This window comes from Nymphaea colorata, chromosome 13 (assembly GCF_008831285.2).
Source record: "Nymphaea colorata isolate Beijing-Zhang1983 chromosome 13, ASM883128v2, whole genome shotgun sequence".
NCBI lineage: Eukaryota > Viridiplantae > Streptophyta > Magnoliopsida > Nymphaeales > Nymphaeaceae > Nymphaea > Nymphaea colorata.
Window position 1 is genome coordinate 9,568,384 of NC_045150.1, and position 19,536 is coordinate 9,587,919.

The window sequence follows — 19,536 nt, forward strand, 5'->3', positions numbered from 1 at the left end:
ATACGTAGAGGGAAGAAGACTACCACACATACTATTTCTGTCTTGGGTACGAAGAGTTCGGGATTAGATAAACTAAATACATTGAAAATACCCGAATCACATCAAGATGGGTGATCATAATTCAATCACAAGTACAGTTTGGGTTTACCAGATGGTGGAAACAGCCTAGGTTGAGGTGCTGGACTAGTCGGCCGGTCATTGAAGTGGCAGAAGACCTACCGGAACCGACTGAACCCATAATGAGCAATTGGATAAAGAAGCAATATATGGATGTCCAATGAAATTGGGGCAGATTCAAGCTCTCAACCCAGTGTGCCACAAAATCTGACATAGATTCATCTGACACTCGGTATAAATCTCTGAACGGAAGCCCATTGCATCCCCCACAAACCACCAACGGTCCGCAAGGCCGGGCAAGAGGCAAATATGAAGTCTGAAACCATAGTCAATGCCTATTGGTCAATGCACTTCCTGATAGTGCTAGCTCTTGGGTCATCTGAGGTTACCATTCCAAGTCAAATCAATAAGAACAAAAATAATTACTGTTTCAGCGAAAAACCCAACCACATGCTGCGTTAAGGGAGGGCTTTAGTGACAAAGCCGAAAGTCTGGACTCCAGGCGCTTGAGAAAGGGAAACATAATATAAAAGCTTATTCCTGTGCGCAAGTGACCTATAATCACTTCCAATGTCAGGAACAATCGGACGTGTCTCCCGCCGGCAATGCCTATCTTGTTCACACACACACACACACATTTCCACCCTCCTTCCAATTGTTACAGAATACAGAACAGACATACAAAGAACACAAAATATTACAAAGGCTGGCAAATGCCCTCACTGGAAATAGGATGGGAGCTCCCTACTGCCACAACGGACAAACAATTTACTGGAGAACCAGAGAAAGTTGCACGTTTTGTATCAGAGGCAAAATTCTTATGCTCCCATGAAGCCGAACTGAATCTAAAAAATGAAGATTCTGGCAATCGTGTGGAGGTCCATCAATCTTGATTGATTCCAGTAGAAGACATTACTTTATGAAACTCCTTAAGCAACCGGCTCCAATGCCTCTACGCTGCTATTTTCATGTAGAGGTTCATACTTGAGGTCTTTCACCACATCAAAGAAATGACCCACTGCCTCTTCTGGTGTTCCAACAAGCACGCCATGGCCAAGATTAAGAATATGCCCACTAGGACCAGCACACCTCACAACCCTGTGATGAACTCACAGAGTCAGCTCAACTGATAGCAATCAGGACAGCATGGGTGATGAAGAATGTTAGCATAAAAGCACCACGTTGAGCCAATACCGCCCACCTTAAGGCTTAAAGTTAAAACTGTCATAACCATGCTGATGGTCTTCATTCCATAAAGTGACACTGCGACTTGCGGGATAGGTCTCTAACTTTTTGTATATTCCAAATTAGAAGAAAAAAAAAAGAAATAAGGAAAAAGTAAAGGAGGTGCAATGCAATATAAGCGGCTTCCTCCAAATATTCCATGAAAATACTGCTCAAAATAGTATGGTATTTAATATACTCATAGCTTCTGCAATTGATGGTTAAACAATATACTCATGCAGCATTGTTTCTCCAGGCGTCTCTCTTCTGGAAACATACTAAACACTAATCACTTTGCCCGGTCATTTATAAATTTGCCTTCGACACCAGATGAGCTTAAAAATGATCATCTTTTTTTCAAAAAAAAAAATACTTTGAACAAAATAATTGATTGAAGATTCAGTTTTTATCACAAAAAAGCAGCATTCAGGAATAGGCACTGACCTTTCAATTTCTTCAGTTATGGCCGGAAGAGGAGAAAAGAGAAAAGCTGGGTCAACATTTCCTTGAACACTAATTTCATTACCCAGTCGTTTTCTTCCATCTGCCATGTCCACAGTCCAGTCAAGGCCAATGACATCAACTCCAGTTTCTTTCATGCGTTCAAGGAGTCCACCATTACCGTTAATGTAGAGGACCAACGGTATTCCTGGACAACTTTTTCTTACAGAACTCACTATCTGCATAAAGAAGTATTTCCCCAGTCAAGGGACAAGACAAGTTAAAAATCCATAAAGACGGATCCAAGATCCTTCAACAAGAACAATCAAATCTGTCCAGTCACATAGAAGACAAATTTCTGGTGTCCACCTTTGAGTCTGCCACACATAGAAACCAGCAGTTTTATGTCAAAGCTTTTAAAAATTTGTAGAGAGAACTCATCACGGTTGATAAAAGCACAAACAGAGGAAACAAGGACATAAAAAAAAATCAAAACCTTCTTGTTGAAAGCCAAGTAGCAGAATAGAAAGATTCACCTCTTTAATATATGGTTTTGACCAAGCCTCCCACATATTAGGCGTCAACTGACCACCCCAGGAATCAAATATTTGAATGCACTGAGCACCAGCTTTTACTTGGAAAACAATATACTCAGAGATTGCCCGCGTTAGATGAGAGAGAAGAACCCTCAAGACATTTGGAGCAGTGTAACACAATCTTTTTATTGTCTTGTATGTGCGAGTTGTGCCTCCTTCAACAATATATGTAGCAATTGTCCATGGCGCACCTACAAAACCAAGGACAGCTGCCCCATCGCCAACCTAGAAGAAAAAGATGACGTGAGTAGAATATCTGGAAAAGAACATCTTCAACTGCTAATTTGCATAGCCATTTGACCAATACATCACACAAGAAGATTCTCAAACAATATCCAATCAAGTTCACTTCAGAGGTAATTTCTGAGGCATTTTACAAGCATGAGTTCTGTTGTATCATGTATGCTCCCATCAACAACAAAGACCGAGGTGATATGAAAATGTCTTCATGACATATGCAGGAGGATGCAAATTGAAACAGTAAAAAATCAGTTGATCCCAGAGCCAATATGACTTGGAAACTTCCACTCGTACAAAGTTTCTGGTTGATAATTTTGTGGTGTTTTCTTTTTTCTCTTCTTGCATAACTGTCAGTTTCATTATGCTTCATTCCTCTGTTTCCCATTGTGTCTAGTCTGCCTCAAAATAAGAACATAAAATTTATACTATATATGCATATGGTTCGATCCATCATCCTATTCCTTAACAGACATTATGGATTATAATCCCCATGAGTTCTTCAGTCTTCTTTAACTGCTGTGCAAATTTGACCATATTTGCATTTAATCCAATAGCACTTTAGGTGGAACCAGACCTAGGATGTAGACAGTTCTGATTTGAGTCTGGTACAACCTTTACCAAATTTGACTTAATTGGATTCTATGCATTTCGATTTGAATTCAGACTGAAATTCAGACTTTTTTCTCCAAAAATGAATACGCACAAGACTAGCATAAAATCTGACGTTTATATACCATACATCTGACATTTATATTGCAATACACCCTTGTCCTCCAGGGTTCTGAACATCATAAACTAGATAGTTCATGAACCTAGAACTTAACCTAGCTAGTATTGCAACTATTAACAGTGCATGATTTAAAACCTATGAAAGCTATCAAGTTCCACCAACCAAACCAGTCACACCTAAAGTTAATCACAGCAACAAGAAGGATATTCCATTTATCTCCCTTCTCGTTGATACTCCATTTATCTCCCTTCTCGTTGATACTTTATTCATCCCTTCTCCTCACACTTCCCCTTCTCCTTTGATGAGAAAATCAACTTTCTATTGACAGTAACATGCTTCCAACTCTGTCTGAAACATAGGCATTTTTTTTTTCATGAGACAAGGGCATTCTGTAGAATGCATTTGAAATGGCAAGAGAAAAGAGCCATCAAATCCAAACTCCAGGTTCAATTTTCGTCCTGAAAGCAACAAAGGAAATTCTTAGGTCTAAATTTCACCTAATCTTTCCATGTTTGCACTGACTGAACGAACAAAGAAGGGACTATCATACAGGAGTAACAGGACCGATCCAAAAGTTTCTTCCGTCACACATATGTACACTTCAATGGCTGCAGACACATATATGTATCCACACTAAAATATGAAAAGCATTTCTGCAACCATAATTATTTGAACACGCCCATTCCCGCATATCATTTTTTGGAAGAAAAATATAACAAACTAAAACAAGCAGCAATAAGTTAAGAAAGAACTCCAAGGGGCTCATATATAATTACAACAAGCCAAGAAAAGGTCGGAACATCTTCACTTCTAACCCTTGAAATTTTAAGCTTCAGAAAACTAACCTCCTTGCGCAAAATACTTAGAGATTCTCCAACAAAATGTAACTTTTCCAGCTCAATAGGATGCAATGCCTTAAGCCCCTCTTCTGAGTGAATTGGGTTATGAATTATTGGACCCCTTGCTTCGTCAATATCAAATGGCACCCCGAATGCAGGAAGAGGAGTGAGTATATCAGAGAAAAGTATGACACCATCTGGACGGAAGGCCCTCCATGGCTGCAAGGATATTTCTACAATGAGATCAGTTGTTTCTGACCTCTCTCTAAAGGATGGGAATTTCTCTGCAAGCTTTCTGTAGACAGCCATGTACCTTCCAGCTTGGCGCATCATCCATGCTGGTGGCCTACTGACAGGTTCCCGTCTAGCAGCTTTGACCAGTAATGGATCTATAAGGTTGAAGGAAAACCAATATGAAGTAAATTAGACCAAGTTGCAAACGACAAGAAGAGCTCACGTATACAGGTTTGAAAACAAAGAGAATGGAAGCTTTTTGAATGAAAAATGAGAATATGCCCCCCGTTATAGCATTTGAAGCCACACAAACTTGACCCATAACCTAAAAATAAGTAATCAAAATGAAAGTGTGGCGCACATTTCCAGTACATCCCAACTCTTCAGCTCGAATGTTGAAATTTTTCACTAGATTCTGCATTTACCTTAAGGTTTAAGTTAATGGTCATAAAGGTTTAGTGTTTCACCAGCTATTGTGAACATTTTATCACATATACATTTAAAATCTACCTACTCTCATATACCTCACTGACGGTTTAACCATTTAGCCAATTGACTACCTAGCTAGTCTAAGAGAAATCAGCCCCTCAGCAACCAAATTGTAGAAGTGTCCAGATAAACTGGACCTTCAAAGAAATTTCTTGAACAATCTTGCTCCACCGACATTCCAGAATGTTCATGTTCACAGTATAAATAGGGGTTTATTGTTCCCTACTGCAGCGTACTTGAGTTGTATCAATTCTCTTTCTCAATAAACTTCCTGTTCTTCGTCAGCTTTCATCTTCTCCATCCTCTTTATTCTCTTCTTCTTACTCCCCTTTATCGACACAAATATTGGCAGGCTACTACTAGTCGGTAAGGCCGATGAAGTCCCACTGCCCGCGGTGAGTTATGTCGCTTCAATCATCTGACGGGGAGCAAAATCTTGACCTCTGTTACGTCTCTTCTGCTAGGTATAATCTACAAGTCCACAGGGCCACAGGAAAAACTCATTAAATCTTTCAAAAGCTGCGCCAATTCCTCATCTGAATCATCCAAGTTCCTGCACGGATTTAACTGCAGCAACCAGCCACTGAGAAAGCTGAAGGGGAGTAAACATTTTTTTATTTGAATTGCGTTATTTTTATGCTAGGTTTTTTGCTAGATAGAATCTGAATGCTGCTATAGTGAAGGAATCCTCGGACGTAATAGACAGGGTCCTGACAATCGAGAGAACTCCCTTTTCTTAAATATATTTGACGCTCTAAGCAATTCAGCAACCAACCACACGATAAGAATGAACCCCGGTTAGTCGCAAATAACCGCAAAACAGATTATGAACAAAAAACCCCACCGAAACCGTTCATACCCAAGTCAAAAGAAACTCATAAACCCTACTCAACATCCCAAAATAAGAACCATAATGAAGGCAAAAAAGGCAGGAGGACGATCAAACCCGTAGAAATGGTTGCCCTAACGACGCCGGGGACGAATCCACGCCGTTGCTGATGCCGGACGTTGACTCCATATCCGTTGCAGACAAACCCTAACTTCAGTGGCACGAACAAACTAGAGGAGCTCGACCCCACCGAACTAAGAAGAAGAAACCAAAAAAGACCGCCAATTTCCACTTCAATAATTTACCGAAAATAAAAACCAAAAAGGAAAAAGGACGGAGAATCGCTGCAGAAGAGAAAGAGAAATCACCTCGATAACAATGGCGGATTCATCGACTCTTTTCTTAAACTAAAAAATAATTGAATAAATCGACACACTCTCTCTCCCTCTCTGTCTATAACCTCGGTTGGTGGGTTTTGAGTAGGAACTCAGATAGCTCGAGTTCGATTACGATGACGTGGCAATTACCACGTCGATCATTGGACGAGACGCAACCCATTGGATATGACTGGGTCAGGCTGGACCCCACACACGCGCTCCAGCCTTTGATGAACGGATCGGGTCTTGGACCTTCGGGTGAAAGAATGCAAAGAGAGGAAATTGGTTTAGGACCTTTCTAGATGTTATGTCCAAACCATATCAAGAAATCCAGTTTCTACGTCAAAAACGGTGCCTTTTATTTGTCCTACATACTTTTGGTGTTAAAATCATATGTTTTTAACGTTATTTTAGTGTTCTTATTAGCCCTAAAAACCCCCTTCTTCAACTAATCTCAATATTTTTTATTATACTTTGTCAATAAATTACAATTTGAGGAGCATAACTCAAACGGACGGACAAGGATAGCACTTTAAAAAAATCTCGTATTTATTTTTTCCATATATATTTTACGTGGAGTAGGCCTAATGTTATTAGATAAATTGTTCTTTATTCATTGTAGTGTTTGTCATTTAGTTTAGAGAACGAATATTCATAAATTTTGCATCTTCAATTTGACTGGCAGAGGCTAAATTCCTGATCATTAAAAATGAGTGGGTTTTACATGCAAGTTGAAGTATGCGAAGATCTCTTACTTGGTACCGATGCAGCTTTGAATTCTGAAGCAAATAAAAGAAAATTTAAAATCCTTTTTACCATTTTATTTTATTTTTTCTTCTGTTCATAACTCGCCTAGCCCTTTTAGATACAGAGACTTGAACATATGAAAAATACAACTTATATCGTTTAATACTTTCTATTGACATATTTTCTTCAATGTACATCGAAATAATTCCACACAGTTTGACTTTAGATCTAAAAGCCTTGGATAGGAGACTTGGTGGTTGGATTTGGTATGAACCAAACAACCAACTCTTGAATCGTTGAAACTCGAATGTACCTTTATTTTGCCAAGTGAGGTTTCAAGTGTTAACTTCACGGGATATGGAAGAAGTTGAGATCTTTTAAGATCAAACCTACTTCTCATCTCAAATTGCTATTTGTCCATGCAAAACTGAAAAATGTCAATTGTAAAATCAATCTTTATATTTGAGTCAAGATTATTTGTTTGTCAAAACTTGGATTTTATTGTAAATCTCTTGCCTCATCAAATCAATAGATTCAAGATATGAGGTGCTTAGGGTGGCAACTGATTGGATTTGAATGAAATATACCTTAACTATATCTTCTTTTTGAATATTCATATATTCAGATTCAACCATGAACAAAAAATAGTCAAATCTGAATTTGAAATCCAATTTAACAATTCAAATTCGACTTTTACATTCATATATGAATCTAAACCTGAATTTTGAACCGAATCTAGCCGATTTTAAAATATAAGGGCAACTGATATATGATATTTATCTTAAATAAATCTAATCCAAATCTGATCGGATATTTATGTATATTCAAATCCAAATCCAATCGGATGTAATTTCTTAAATCCAAATTTGACACGATTTCTTAAACAAGTTTTTAAAAAATCATATCAGTTTTTTTTTTTTTAAACAGTTCAGTCAAACATGTGATCTAAATGGAATATATTAACATCTCTAAAGGCATTCAAACTTATTTTATTGACTGTAAATTAGGTAGCTTTTTAACATAAGTGGATGTCCATAAGGTCAGACTCGCTTATTTTAGTCATCTAACCACGAAACAACCATGTGGGTCTTAACATAGCTGGTCTAGCTGGCGTGTCGGTGAGAATCTAGTCGTTAACTTAATTGCCATGAGCATTACTCTTGCATTGGCACATGAGACCTCAATTATTTGATATTTGTTCGTGCCGATATCTTCAAGCAACCCTGGACCCTAAAGGCTAAAAGGAAGGTGCGGAGATGGAGGAGGAGGAGAGGTCAACTTATCTTTCTTTATGAAAACCTCTTTAAATATTGCATTTTTAAAGTTTGGTGCCTACCATTTTGCAGAAACAATTAGGATCTTCCGATCCATTTCCATCGGATCGGGTTTATATATCTGATTAATGACTCGAATCTATGCTTAGTATGCAGTTTTACAGCTGAATCTGAATCCAAATTAAAACAAAACAATCACCTAATCGGTTTACGTGTAAATGTCAAACAATCCTTAGATTATTGGACCCGTTGCTGATTTCAGTAAGATCCTATTAATCTGAACCCAAAGGGTGGTTTGACAGTTGAAACATTCTGTGAAGGTTTCATGAATCTATTTCGAAATTTAAAACAAATTTACAAAGGACTAAGTGTTCATAAATCTACCTTAATTTTACTCTGTGAATGTTTCATGAACCTATTTCAAAATTTAAAACAAATTTACAAAGAACTAAGTGTTCATAAATCTGCCTTAATCTTTGAAGCAGATTCATAAAAACACTTAGACATCCAAAGGCAAATAGAAGATTAGACCAAATCAGGTCGAATTAGGCTTAATAGGACCTGGGTATGAACTGAACCGACAGCGCACCCACCCAACGCAGTTACTAGTTTGCTTTCAAACACGACACGCATATTTGACACATTCATATTGACTAATTGATTTCGTTTTGGACCAGTTAACATCACTATGATCATATCAAAAATTCGTGAGAATGTATAAATGCAATTTGGATCCGATTCACTCTTTCAGATCCGAGTACTTTATACAAGCTTTTCGAGGTACAGGTGGAAGGTATCTTTCAAAAGACCGCGGGAAAGGAAAAATCCGGTTTCTCAAGCGGATCCAATCCGATTCAAACCCATAAGGACTCATCAGTCTCTGAGCGGTTCCTTACCTTATCTCTTTTTTAACCTCGCGATAAATCGACCCTCCGTGAAAATATCTTGTTTTTTATTGGTACATTGATTCATAAAAAATCAGAAAAATAACAAAAAAAAAAATAGGAAAAATTATTAAGAGGTTAGTAACTGGCAAGCAAATAATTTGGTAAAGAATAGAGTCGGATTATGCAAGGGATGTAAAGTCCGCGCAAATTTCAAAGTATCGTGAATTAATACGATATTTTCAAATTATCGTGAATTAAGACGATATTTTCAAATTATCGTGTGTTTTGTCCTCGCTGTCACTTTGCTTGCCAGCCGCAGCAACCAAGCAACGACCCCAGGGTCTGGGATCAAACAGGGGGCCCATAAATCTCTCTCTCCCTCTCCGTCTCCGTCTGCGTCTCTTTCTCTGTCTGCGTCCTTTCTCTCGAGTCTCTCCAACTGCAACTCTCTCTCTTTCCGACTCCTTCGTCTCTTTGTTTGCGTCCTTTCTCTTTAGCCTTTCCACTGCAACTCTCTCTTTTCCTCTCTCTCTCTCTACCCTTTATAGTTTCTCTCAGTCCACCACCATGGGCAACTGCAACGGCCACCCTCTCCCAACTGCCGCGACCACCACTAATAACAACGGCATCAACATCACGCCCTCCGAACCGCAGGAAGCACGACAACCACCAGCACCGCCACGGCCGCCAGAAGATGGGGAAGCAGGGCCGCCACCACCGGCACCGCTAGGGCGAGTGCTGGGGCGGCCAATGGAGGACATTCGATCCCTGTATGAGTTTGGCCGTGAGCTTGGGAGGGGCCAGTTCGGGGTGACGTACCAGGTGACAGACAGGAGGACCGGCGAGCGGCTCGCCTGCAAGTGCATCGACACCAGGAAACTAAGAACCCGCGACGACATGGACGACGTCCGCCGGGAGGTGCAGATCATGCACCACCTGACCGGTCACCGGAACATTGTCGAGCTCCGGGGTGCCTATGAGGACCGTCATCGCGTCAGTCTCGTCATGGAGCTCTGCGAGGGAGGGGAGCTCTTCGATCGCATAGTCGCCAGGGGTCACTATTCCGAGCGCGCAGCGGCGGCGCTCTTCAGGGAAATCGTCACCGTCATCCGGGACTGCCACTCCATGGGGGTGATGCACCGAGATCTCAAGCCCGAGAACTGCCTGTTCCTCAGTAAGGACGAGAATTCGCCCCTCAAGGCTACAGATTTCGGCCTCTCCGTATTCTTCAAGCAAGGTAATGATAGTTTGATCCATCGTGTTCCTCCTAGGTGGTGTTTTGGTGGTTTGGGGATATCGAGTTTCCCTTTCTTTTTCATGGTTTTGAGTGGTGAGAAGTTTCTTCAAGATTTTGTCTTCTTCTTTCTCTTTTTGGGGACGAATGGTGTTGGTTTTGTTGGAAGATTGAAGTGTTAACTAGTTGATGCTTTCGGGGGCAACCGTTTTTTCTTGTTCCGGTACTTTTTCTCTTTCATTTTTTTTTCCCAAAATTTTACTTTGTGGAGCGTGACTCATGTTCCCACTAGTATCGTCTGGAAGCGCTCTCATCTGGAAAAACTTTTCGGGGATGCTTTCCCTCCCCGACCAATTTTTCCTATTTAACTTGTTATCCATCTCGGATGATTCTTTGCGCATGTTCCGGGAAGGATCCGTAAAACTTTTTCTTCATCTTTGTTGACTCACGTGAAGCAAATGACAATTATGGCCAGGCTTTATAAATGGTTACGTTTTGAGTTCATTTTTCTGTAGAACTGTTGGTGGGATTGGTTGAACAAACTTTGTGGCTATGTGGGTGTTCTTTTCTTCTCCACAAGTTGACAGTGGCTATCACTTGGCGTAATTGAACCCATTAATTGGTTATAATTTATAGGGGCAAGGTTTGCGTATTGTCATCCTTTATCCAGTTATGCACAAACTGAATAATGGTAATTAGTGCTTGAATTGTCCAATCAATAAGGTTTTAAGTTTGAATACCATGTCAGCACCCCAAAGCTGAGGAAGCTTCGCTCGTGCTTCAAAACTTGCATGCGCGAGTACCATCTTCGAACTTCGGTTATTTCTGCGCAACCGCGTTTGTAACTGTTAATGACGCCCTACGGTTGACTTGTTGCTCCGAATTCTTGCTAGCGGATAAAAATATCTTGTTTCTTACATCATCCTGTTTTACCACAGTTATAGTATTATACATGTCAGACAAGAAAATGGAGGTTCTTTGTGCGTAAGCAGGAGCTGAACTGAACGCCTTTTGGCGCTTTACCAGTTTGGACTTAGAAATTCATTGTACAAATTACTTGCCTTGATTATCATCCTTGCCTTTGACCTCATAACTCTTGATTATCATTGTTGCCTTTGTTCTCATATGTCGTTGCTTTTTATGATGAATGTCATTCATGTGAAGATTTAACAAGTATGACAAAGACTTCTTGTATCTTCAGTTGGAGTCTTGGAGATACACACTCACTATGATTCTGTAGCACGTGTAACTTGCATGGTGGTATAGATATTGTCATAACTAATTGAATGTTACGCTGATGCAGGAGACGTATTCAGGGACCTGGTTGGAAGTGCATATTATGTGGCTCCTGAAGTTCTCCGCCGCCATTATAGTGCAGAAGCTGATATCTGGAGTGCTGGGGTAATCCTATATATTCTTCTTAGTGGTGTGCCACCTTTCTGGGGAGGTATAATATGTTTGCGTTAAAAAGCCGTTTTTTGAGTTCATATTACGGTATGATCTTTCTGTATCTTAACTTGGAAACCGTAACTTCCTCTTGCAGAAACGGAGAAAGGTATATTTGATGCTATTGAGCGTGGCTCTGTTGATTTCTCGGATGACCCTTGGCCTTCCATATCTAGAGATGCCATAGACCTAATAAAGAAGATGCTCAAGGCAAATCCCAAAGAAAGGCTATCTGCGACTGAAGTTCTGAGTAAGTTTCAAACTTGAAGAGCGTTACAGTTTCACAAGATAAAACATATGCTCATCTGAAGTTGGTCTCGTTACTGGACTGGTTTGGTCCAACTTATCATGCAGAGAAAATGAGAAAAAATTGCCTTATCAATCAGAATTTTCTGGACCTGTTAAAACTACTATTCCGTGTTTGAATCATATCCCTAAACCTTCTGAAGGATTCTGGCCATGATATAACAACAACGGCCTTGAAGGTGGAGCTTTCATTCCAGTCGCACGGCTTTGAAAGTCCTCTGTTAATATTATTATTATGTCTAGCTGTTGTTATGGTCCCTATCTAGAACTTCACGACGGCAGGGCTGATAAATTTGCTATATCCTAATTGTAGGTTTCTATTTTGGGCTACTAGGATATGAAAAACGCTGTAAGTTGTTCAATCAATTTGGGCAAGATGACTCACAGGTTGCCAAATCAAAATAACTTTTTTAAGATAATGTGTTTGACTGACATGGCAACACATGTGATTAATATGATCTAATGATTCTAATCTAATCAGACAACTCACAATGTTTTTGTGGATTCTCACCGTTCCTGGTTCTCAGATTCCAGTAGCTGACTAGCATTTTCTTCGTGGTACTCTTTTAGCCTCTTCATTGTCTTGAAGTTATTTGCTAATCCAACTTTTTTAACTTGATCATAGGAAGAAAATTTCCCAGTGTCTGCTTGGTGAAACTAATGACATTCCCAATTTTCACCAAAGAATTTACTTGGCTTCAACTTTGCCAGAGGCATACTCTATTTGGTTTTCAAATTCATGACATCCTGTCATTGGTGATGCTTATAACTTATAAGTCTTCCTGCTAGATCAGCAAAGACCTTAGGGTTTCAGTTTACACTTTTCTGTCCATGTAATTTGGTGATTCCATGTACCATCTCATTGGAGGGCGAATGGTTTCATCAATAGAAACAACATGCTTGTACCATCTCAGAAAATTCAGTTCACATTTTATTTCAACTCTGTATTACTGCGTTCATTCTCTTAGGCAGCAAATTCTTTTCATAAACAGTAGGTGTCAGCATGTGTTTTGTATTGTTGTACACAGTGATTCACTTGCATTTCGGCGATAATTAAAATATTGGATGAAAAGGATGTAAGATTTCTGTGTGTTGCATTATGTTACATGGGTAGGGGTATGGGTGCCATTACAGGTGCCCGTATGGGTACACATGCGAAACAATTTCAAAAAACTTGGGGTATGGGAATACAGCTGTACATACAGACACACACTCACACACATAATACACACATAACAAACATAACTGTTTTACATAGGTACTTATCAGTCTGATAAGTTCATGATAGCAGGCATGCAATCTACAATGCAGTTATTACATTATTGACAAACTGTTTAAAATCAGACTGATAAGGACAAAACAATGTGTTATTATGAACTTATCCATTTGTTATTGCATAATAAGCAAACATAGAAAACATTGTGTCGATTTCAGTTGGGGGCTGCTTCTTCTCCCATGTATATATGCGGTGAGTTAAAAAAAATCCAAATGTCAGACAAAAATAGACTTGGTCAATTTTGATCGAATACAAAAATGGTCACGTACAGCCTTGGGTGTGTTGGCTGCACCAGTTACGATTAACCCCATCTCTGGGCCGTGTCCTAAACCCCATCCATGTTGGTTTGGTTCGGGTCGGGTAGGGTCGACACTGGTACCTCAGCTTCTGAGAAGTGTCAGTGTTACATAGGTGGCACACAATTAAGAATTATATGGCATTGGCCAACACAATTTGATGCCCCAGATATGCCTAATTGTTAAGCACAAATTTCATGAATGTTTGTTAACAATTTCACATTAATGGGCAGATCATCCGTGGATCAAGGAAGATGGTGTAGCACCCGACCAACCAATTGACATAGCTGTTCTATCTAGAATGAAGCAATTTCATGCAATGAATAAGCTTAAAAAAGTTGCTCTGAAGGTGAGAATATGTAAATTGCCTTTCTTTAGTGTCATGGGCAGCCCTAGAAGCAGATACAGGTTTATTTTTATTTTTATTTTTATTTTTATGCCTTTTCAGGTGATTGCAGAAAGACTCTCTGAAGAAGAAATAATGGGCTTGAAAGAGATGTTCAAAAGTATGGATACGGATAACAGTGGAACCATTACTTTTGAAGAGTTAAAAGCTGGCCTTCCTAAGTTAGGCACCAGGATTTCTGAATCTGAAGTTAGACAGTTGATGGAAGCGGTATACCTTTTTTGTCTTGGAATCTTGTGTGCTTTAGACGTCTCTCTCTCTCCCTTCTCGCAGGAGCAATGTAAATTCTTTTTAGCTTTTAGGCAGTGATCTCGTAAATGACATTAGTTCTCTTGTCATGCATTTGCATGTTTATCTACTTCGTCTCAGTTAGATTTTATCTGTTAGTTCTTGCCACATTCTTTAACAGTGTACTGTACTGGTAGTGAAATGCTTTCTAGTTTACATCAGTACGTGGCAGCAGGAACATGAAATTTGTTTGAGATTCATTATGTGTGAGTTTTTTCCTACAATTTCCAAGTATTAGATTGTCCCAGCCATGTCGAAAGAAATGGTTTATGACTAGTTTCCTTACCAAGTATCCTGACCAATGATCATACTTATGACTGCTTTATTTTTCGGTTTACTGTTGGTCTGCCTCGACTTCTTACAATCTAAAGCTACATCACATAGATGTAACTGTAGGTACGAGGATATGTCCATTTAACTGAAGGTTCCAGAATTACCATTACATTATGCCATAAGGAAAAAGGATTAAAATTGGAGTATCCATGCGACATAGATCTACAGAGTTTTTATGTTAATTTCGGGCATTGCCCATTCTCTGTTTTTCATTGTTTTCTTGTTTCTGTATAATATACAGTAAAAAGGCCTTAGGAATCTTGCTGACTTCATGACACGTAACTCATTGATTTTTGCCATTTCAATCCATATTAGTTGAACCTTTGAAGTTGTATTTTTAACAGCTTATGGGTTCAAAGCTAACATAATTTTTGACTGGTTTGCAGGCTGATGTCGATGGTGATGGAACTATAGACTATATTGAATTCATAACAGCAACCATGCACATGAACAGAATGGACAAAGAAGACCGCCTTTTTAAAGCTTTTCAGTATTTTGACAAGGATGGAAGCGGGTATAGTTCACTTCATAATTTATCCCCAGGATTTGATTTAGAGTTTCAATCTTGTATTCCTATTTAAACACAAATATTGTGTGATGCTTTTCTCATTTCAGATACATCACAAGTGAAGAGTTGCAACAAGCCCTGGAGCAGTACAATATGGGAGATAAAAATGCAATACGTGAAATTATAGCAGAAGTTGACACGGACCATGTAAGTAATGTTTCATACTTGATCATATATCAAAAGGGAATCAGTTTTCTGTCATATAAATTTTGACTCGGTAGTTTAAACATGATGGTCCTGTGAATAGAACTCAGGCCCGTAAACCTAATTTCATGATTCCATGTTCACACTAAATATGCTAGGAAATTGGGGCAGAGTTGAGAGTTTTACAGCATTCAGCTAGACTATGACATTTTCATTAATGACGCTCATTTCAGCCCACTTTTGAATGTTACTGACCAATCCCTACAATATGTGGTGGTCAGATTTTTATGAGTGCCATACATTATGATGTCCTGGGGGTAAGAAAGCCCAACTGGATGATACCTGTATAGATCTCATCTCCAACAAATTTCATGCTAATTACTATTCTAAGAAAGCATCGAGTCAGACAGCTGAAACACTCTTGGTGCAACATGTACAAAACATACCATGTTCTGCAACTTTACCTCGTTGTTGAGCTTCTGCTACTTCACATGCATGAGCGAACAATTTGTTATAAGTGAATCATGGGTGCTATAATTCTGGTTCTATCTGAAAAATCCAAGTCCTTTCCTTCTAAAACTTATTACTGGGTCGAGAGACACTTGTTGCTCACTTGGCGGCAAAATCCCAAGTGGTGGAGCTGCATGGGGGCTGGTGTGGGCAAATATTTAATTTCATATTACTGGGTTGAAATAGTTGGTTGTTTATATATATAGGTGCCCCTAAAGACATTGAAATTTTTGAATTAGTGACCCTGCAACCAAAATGTCTTGCTCGGCCAGTGATCCCAATGCTACTCCCCTCACATTCCTTTTAAAGCTTATTTCCCTGAAAATATGTATGCAAAACACCATCTCTTCTCAATATCTGTCCCCTAGTCTTTTCCATCAATCTGAAAAGCTGCTAAAAGCAGAAACGGAAAAGGTAGGCACTGAAGCATGCTCCATTTCCCACAATACATAAGCCCAGTCTTTTCTCCCGCCCTTACCCATGAACCCAATATCTTCTAAAATAGGATTTGTTCTGCCCTGTGCATTTTACCATTTGAAACTGGAGGCATTGTTATAATTTAATTTGTATATTTTCATTCATGGGTTCACTTTACGAAGCAGTAGGCGCGCCAGAAATATCAAGCAAGCACATTCCAACTCTTGAAATTTCATTGATATTTCGTTGTTTTTCTTTTCATTCAATTGATGCAGGATGGCAGGATCAATTACGACGAGTTCGTGGCCATGATGAGGAAAGGAACTGAGGATGTAATTCCCAACAAGCGCCTGAGTGTAATAGTGGGTGCTCCAAGGCGTAGAGCTTTCATGGCAGCGTAATGTATTTGCCGTTGTAACTTCGTTTCGTCGACGCCTTTTGCGGCGACTGGTGCTTGTACACTTTGATGCTCTCATAAACTATGGTCACATGGCTCATTTATCATTTGTAATATTGCCGTTTACTAAGATCCCTGTCTCTGGGACTTGTGTCTATTTGTAACATTGCCCGTATCGTCTTTTTTAACGACGGAAGGGACGCAATTTGTGGTGTGATAATTTTTTTTTCCCTTTCTCCCTTCATTCGAGGGCGAGAAACTCATGTTGTGATAATGGGCACGGATAGGCCATTCAGTTGCCAATCCATCCAATTCACGGGCGAACGCAGTGTTGTGGCTTGTCATACATTTATTTTTTGTTTTTGATATTTATCTATCATTTTATTTATATTGTTTTATATTTATTTATTTATCTTTGTTTTTCTTTTTTTAGTTAATATAAATTTTCCTTTTTAAGATGCAGATCCTATTAATTGTTTGTGTTCTTTAACCGATTCAGCGAATCGCTAAGTCGGCCAATTGACGTAATTTAGGGAGCAGTCGTCAATCCAATTCAACTTTTTCAACTGTCTGATTGAAATGCGAACTTCAAACTACCGGTTGATGATGGTATAAGAATCGGTTAAACTGGCAGATTCATCTCGCATCAGCTGATTTTAATAGAAATAATAATTTCTATAACCTTTAAACGAGCTAGAATTATAGAATCCCCAACTGAGGCCAATTTATAGATGTTGTAGTACAGATGTGAGTGGCCCCAATTTGATCTTGATTCAGCTTTGATCGAATTATCGAAATTTATCTATAGGATCCAGATTTCTGCTTGGATTTGAACCTTAATTTTCAAGCGAGTTCATATTCAACTGGTACAGTAAAATCCAGCAATTACTGTAAAACAGCTTGAATCCTAATCTAACATTATACTCCATTCAGATTCAGATATGAAGCTGCACCACCCATTCCAATCTGCATTTGAAATCAAATAGATAATCGACGGTCTTCAATCCATTTAAGTTCCGAGTTGGTAGAGCCAAATGTAGGGCTGCACAACAGTTGGCTCGACTCAAATGTAGGACTCAAACGAATTGAGCTCGAGTTTAAATTCATGCTCAAAGTGTTAAATGGGCCAAGTTCCAGTTGAAAGAATTCGATTTGTTTAAACTCTACTCAGCTTGACTACATAAATGTGTCATGCATGAGTGATTTTATGTTGCTAGATATTTGGATGCAAAATATTGCATTTTTTCTTTGGATTTTCCATTAGATGGTCGTTCATAGTTGAATTAGTTAAAAAAAAGCGAGAGAAATGAGTTACAAGTTAATGAGATAAAAGGAAACGAGACATGTTAAGTTAACATAAACAAGTTAAACGAGCTGAGCTCCAACCTGTTTTATAGAGCTTGACTCGAGTTTGAGTTTTACTCGAGTTTGAGCTGAGATTGAGCTCAAGCTCGAGCTCAATTTGATTCATGTGCAGCACTTTCCGCTTCTTTTTGGCTTTCTGGTAGATGGGATTCCATCGTCCGATTATATATCTAGTCAGACTGACCTTGTAGGCAAGTGGCAAACACGAGCTCGTCTCGCATTGTGAGTGCGTGCTTGGTTTGTTTAACGAGTTTCACCTGCTTTATGGTTTTTCAGCGAAGAGGCTTGAGGGTATTCACCTCATAGGCTTAATCTTCATTACAAAGTAAGGAAGCGATACCTTCAAGACTGCGTATTAGTTGAAAATTTGGTAGAATGTAGTTTCTTTCTTTTCAGATTTGACTGACTTAAAATGTTTCAAAAGACACCTTATTAATCGCCACGCCTCCAATGGTACGGGTATGTGTGCAGGTATGGATATTAGGTACGGTGGTGGTACGGTGAATATTATATATTATTATATATTTATAATTTAAAAAAATCAAATGATGTCAGTACCCTCGCTATAGCATTTACTAAAGGACTAATTTATGACATGGGGTGGTTGGGTCTGCCTTTGGCTCCCATTTCCACCTTGTGAATTAGGTTGGGGATACAAAAAAAAAAAAAAAAAAAAAAACCCCTAAAAACCTTCCAATCATCCCTACATTTTCAGAACAAAACTGCCCAAATTCCATCGCAAAACAATAATGCAATCAATGAAAAGAATACCGGCAAAACTAATGCAGCACGAAAAGCCAAAACATGTATTTAATCACAAAATCGAGCATCAAAGGACAAAATCACGATATTGAGCATCAAGAAACAAAACCCTAAACACTACTACCGCCGCCGTCCATCACCAACTACCGTTCTGTCGCCAGCCGCCGTTGCTGCCCAAGGTCGCCAAGGCTGCACACACTCGCCGCCGAGGGTTGTTCCAAAGTCGGGAAGGAGAAGGGAAGGTTGGCCATCACCATTTTTCATTTCAGTTTTTAGGTTATGGTATGGTTTGGATCTGGACCCAAAACCAAATCCAAACGTACCGGCACATACCGATATTGGGTACGCCACGCCACCCATTCAGGCGTACCATTGTGACATAGCCTCCAAGACCCTTGACCTACTTGTCGAAGATAACCAGAAGAAATTTGAACCGGAAAAATTCGAAGTACATCTGAACCGGCTGAAACCATACGTGGGTAGGGCGGTTTACTAAGGTCAGTAACATACCAAGATACATTTTGTGTTAATGTGGCTTCAAACCATGGTCACTAAAATGCGTATTTTCGAAAAAAAAAAGTGTTCAAAAACACAAAAAATAAGTCAGGGCAAAACCTTATTCCGTGTGATTCGCCCACGGGAGAAAGCCGATACCTATTCAGGGAAAGGCCAAAACGATGACTCCAGAGAGCCGCTTAACAGGTCCTCAGTACACACAAATCACTTTTTCATGACCAACTCATATCATTATAACATGTAAGGAG

General features: G+C 39.3%; 2 protein-coding genes across 2 annotated transcripts; one reads left to right on the forward strand and one right to left on the reverse strand.

Moving 5' to 3' along the window:
• Positions 1-623: 623 nt before the first annotated feature.
• Positions 624-6,238, reverse strand: LOC116267087 (uroporphyrinogen decarboxylase 1, chloroplastic). Its single transcript, XM_031648653.2, has 6 exons — positions 6,108-6,238; positions 5,857-5,993; positions 4,194-4,576; positions 2,319-2,603; positions 1,786-2,021; positions 624-1,215 (listed from the first exon to the last, which is right to left on the reverse strand). The coding sequence occupies exons 1-6, from the start codon at positions 6,128-6,130 to the stop codon at positions 1,047-1,049; spliced, it is 1,233 nt and encodes a 410-aa protein (XP_031504513.1). The 5' UTR covers positions 6,131-6,238; the 3' UTR covers positions 624-1,046.
• Positions 6,239-9,383: 3,145 nt separating this feature from the next.
• On the forward strand, positions 9,384-17,033 carry LOC116266805 (calcium-dependent protein kinase 1-like). The gene is made up of 8 exons (XM_031648192.2): positions 9,384-10,261; positions 11,562-11,705; positions 11,802-11,954; positions 13,816-13,931; positions 14,031-14,198; positions 14,996-15,123; positions 15,225-15,324; positions 16,524-17,033. Exons 1-8 carry the CDS (start codon positions 9,592-9,594, stop codon positions 16,647-16,649), a joined length of 1,605 nt encoding a protein of 534 aa, XP_031504052.1. The 5' UTR covers positions 9,384-9,591; the 3' UTR covers positions 16,650-17,033.
• Positions 17,034-19,536: the final 2,503 nt, after the last annotated feature.